This window comes from Camelina sativa, chromosome 8, assembly GCF_000633955.1.
Source record: "Camelina sativa cultivar DH55 chromosome 8, Cs, whole genome shotgun sequence".
NCBI classification, from domain to species: domain Eukaryota; kingdom Viridiplantae; phylum Streptophyta; class Magnoliopsida; order Brassicales; family Brassicaceae; genus Camelina; species Camelina sativa.
The window spans coordinates 20,979,756-20,981,950 of NC_025692.1; the positions used below are offsets into that span (position 1 = coordinate 20,979,756).

The window sequence follows — 2,195 nt, forward strand, 5'->3', positions numbered from 1 at the left end:
GAAAAAAAAAAGAATAACACCAGAATTCAACTTTCTTATAAATTCTGTCACGTTCGACTGTTCAATACACCCGGAATAAAATCGAACATAATACAAAAAGACAGCATTCGTTGACCAGATTGGAATGGCAGTTGCGTGAAAATAGCAATTTCTAAAGGGCAGAAGGTAATTGCCGGAGCAGAGAGGGATCGACTTAGGGTTTAGTCGACATCATGGTTCTTAATCAATGCGCATACGAGACGACGACACAAGATTCCATGGACGCGTTTTCTTCAATGGTTGTGATCACTTCTTTCCCGAGAAAACGTAAGGCTGAGTTCGACCCCGAAGAGGAGGAGGAAGAGATCGATGGTGAGAAAGAAGGAGGGAAAGCCAAAACAGAGGAGCCTAAGGCTAGAATAGATTACTTGAAGTCACCGGAATGGGATGTGGACAGCTTCGATGGTTTAGAGTATTATTCCTCTCCGGAGCCGATACTTTCCTCCTCCGATGAGGAACTTTACACCGAAGAAGAGATGGAACACTATCGCATCTTTAAACGCCAGATGATTGAGAGCAAGGTACGTCTTCCTATATAGTGCTTTGCGTTTTTCTTTTTTGAGCTAATTAAATTCTTGAAACTTTGTGGATTAAATATCTAATACAACGTGTGTGTGTGTGTGGTTTAGGGATTTTACGGGGATCCTAAGCTTAGGCCCTTTGATCACTACAGAGGAATAAAACCAATGGGCTTGGAGTGGGAAGCGCTTACGGATAAAGACTTTCGCGGCTTCTTTGAAGAGTTGGTCTCTTTTTGTCTCCTAAAACTCAACCAAGACCAGGTTACCTTACTTCTCTCTCTCACTCACCCTTCATACTAGTTTAGATGGGGTTTAGCTTAGTCTGAATCAAGAAAACGAAAATCTCCATTCTCTCAGACGAACTAAATGTCTGATTATCTTTGGTGTGTTAACAACGGCAATGGTTAGGTTGTCTTGGATTTACAAGGTTCTTAGAAGTATAGTGTTCTGTTTTGGAATTTTCAACCCTGAAAAGTTTTCAGCCCAAGCTTGGCACTAACATTTTTGTTTTGTTTATTGTGGTTCTAGGATTCGAATGTGGAATTCGTTGAAGTTGTGAGAGGTTATTATCGCGCAGGACGTAGATCAAAGTCATACATTACATTTATGGCTAGGGAGAAGCCTGATGGACCTCTTGTGGAGTATCAAGCCAAGTGTATGGTTACTTTGGACAGAAAGAGGCATCCCATCCTATGTAGACCGGCTCCTACACCAAAGCCTTGAAACCAAACTTGTTTAAGGTAGGGGTTGCTCTTAGCCAGTTCAGATTTGCTGTGTCCATGCTCAAACGTGATTAGATATATGTATGTCATAATGTGTTTGAATCTGAAGATTTTATATTTTCATCTTCAGACAAGAGATGATTCTATAGGAAAATGTACAACGTAAACTACATTGTTTGAATCTGTGGATGATGGTTCAATTTCCGGTAATTTTTGTTCGACTTAACCAAATGCAAACCGTATGATACGTTCGAAGCTTTCCATCTGCCTATTTACTGAACCAAACAACGAGCTACATTATTTTGGAATATGCATATTCAATCTGCCCTTTTTGACTTTGTTTGTTTTAAACTTTTAATTGAAACAAAAAAAACGACTAGGCATTAGTTGTAAACACAAAAACAACAAACTTTTTTTGTTTAAGAATCGTGTTTCTCAAATCATGAAATTCTAAAACCTCATAAATCCCAAGATGTTGAACGACGGAAGTAGGTTTGATAGGCGATAAAGACATGGTGAAACGAGGGTGAGGGGCGGAACTATATTCGAAGATGTTGAGATATGATCCAACTTGAAACAGGAAGTTGTAGTGGATCAGAAGCTTGTCTACGTTTGTTTAACGTGGGCCTGTTTGGTTTGTCAGAAACTGGACCAGATATTGGTGTGAAGCCCATACAAGAACCGACTATGTATTAGGTATAAATACATAAGGTCAAAGAGATGAAAGGGCAAGAGAGCGAAAAAGAGCTGCATCGAACCCTAGTTCAGGCGGTTCTGAAGAGGTGAACAGAGCTAGAGAGAGATGTAGATTCTCGGTGTATCTAGGCTCAATCTCTTGTTATTCTTCTTTCATATGTTGTTCTTGTGAGACTCGATCTAGGAAGTTGGATGAGTGTGAGAGGTATGTTGTAAC

At 40.0% G+C, this 2,195-nt stretch overlaps 1 protein-coding gene across 1 annotated transcript; it reads left to right on the forward strand.

Annotated features, from left to right (window-relative positions):
* LOC104709765 lies at positions 213 to 1,390 on the forward strand. Its single transcript, XM_019228804.1, has 3 exons — positions 213 to 451; positions 695 to 821; positions 1,089 to 1,390. Exons 1-3 carry the CDS (start codon positions 213 to 215, stop codon positions 1,281 to 1,283), a joined length of 561 nt encoding a protein of 186 aa, XP_019084349.1. The 3' UTR covers positions 1,284 to 1,390.

Excerpts from the sequence above, each read along its gene's own strand:
- LOC104709765 (XM_019228804.1), top strand. The coding sequence starts at position 213 with ATGGTTCTTAATCAATGCGCATACGAGACGACGACACAAGATTCCATG. Across the intron at positions 452-694 it reads GACAGCTTCGATGGTTTAGA|GCCCTTTGATCACTACAGAG; the intron begins GTATTATTCCTC and ends TCCTAAGCTTAG. Across the intron at positions 822-1,088 it reads TAAAACTCAACCAAGACCAG|GATTCGAATGTGGAATTCGT; the intron begins GTTACCTTACTT and ends TTGTGGTTCTAG.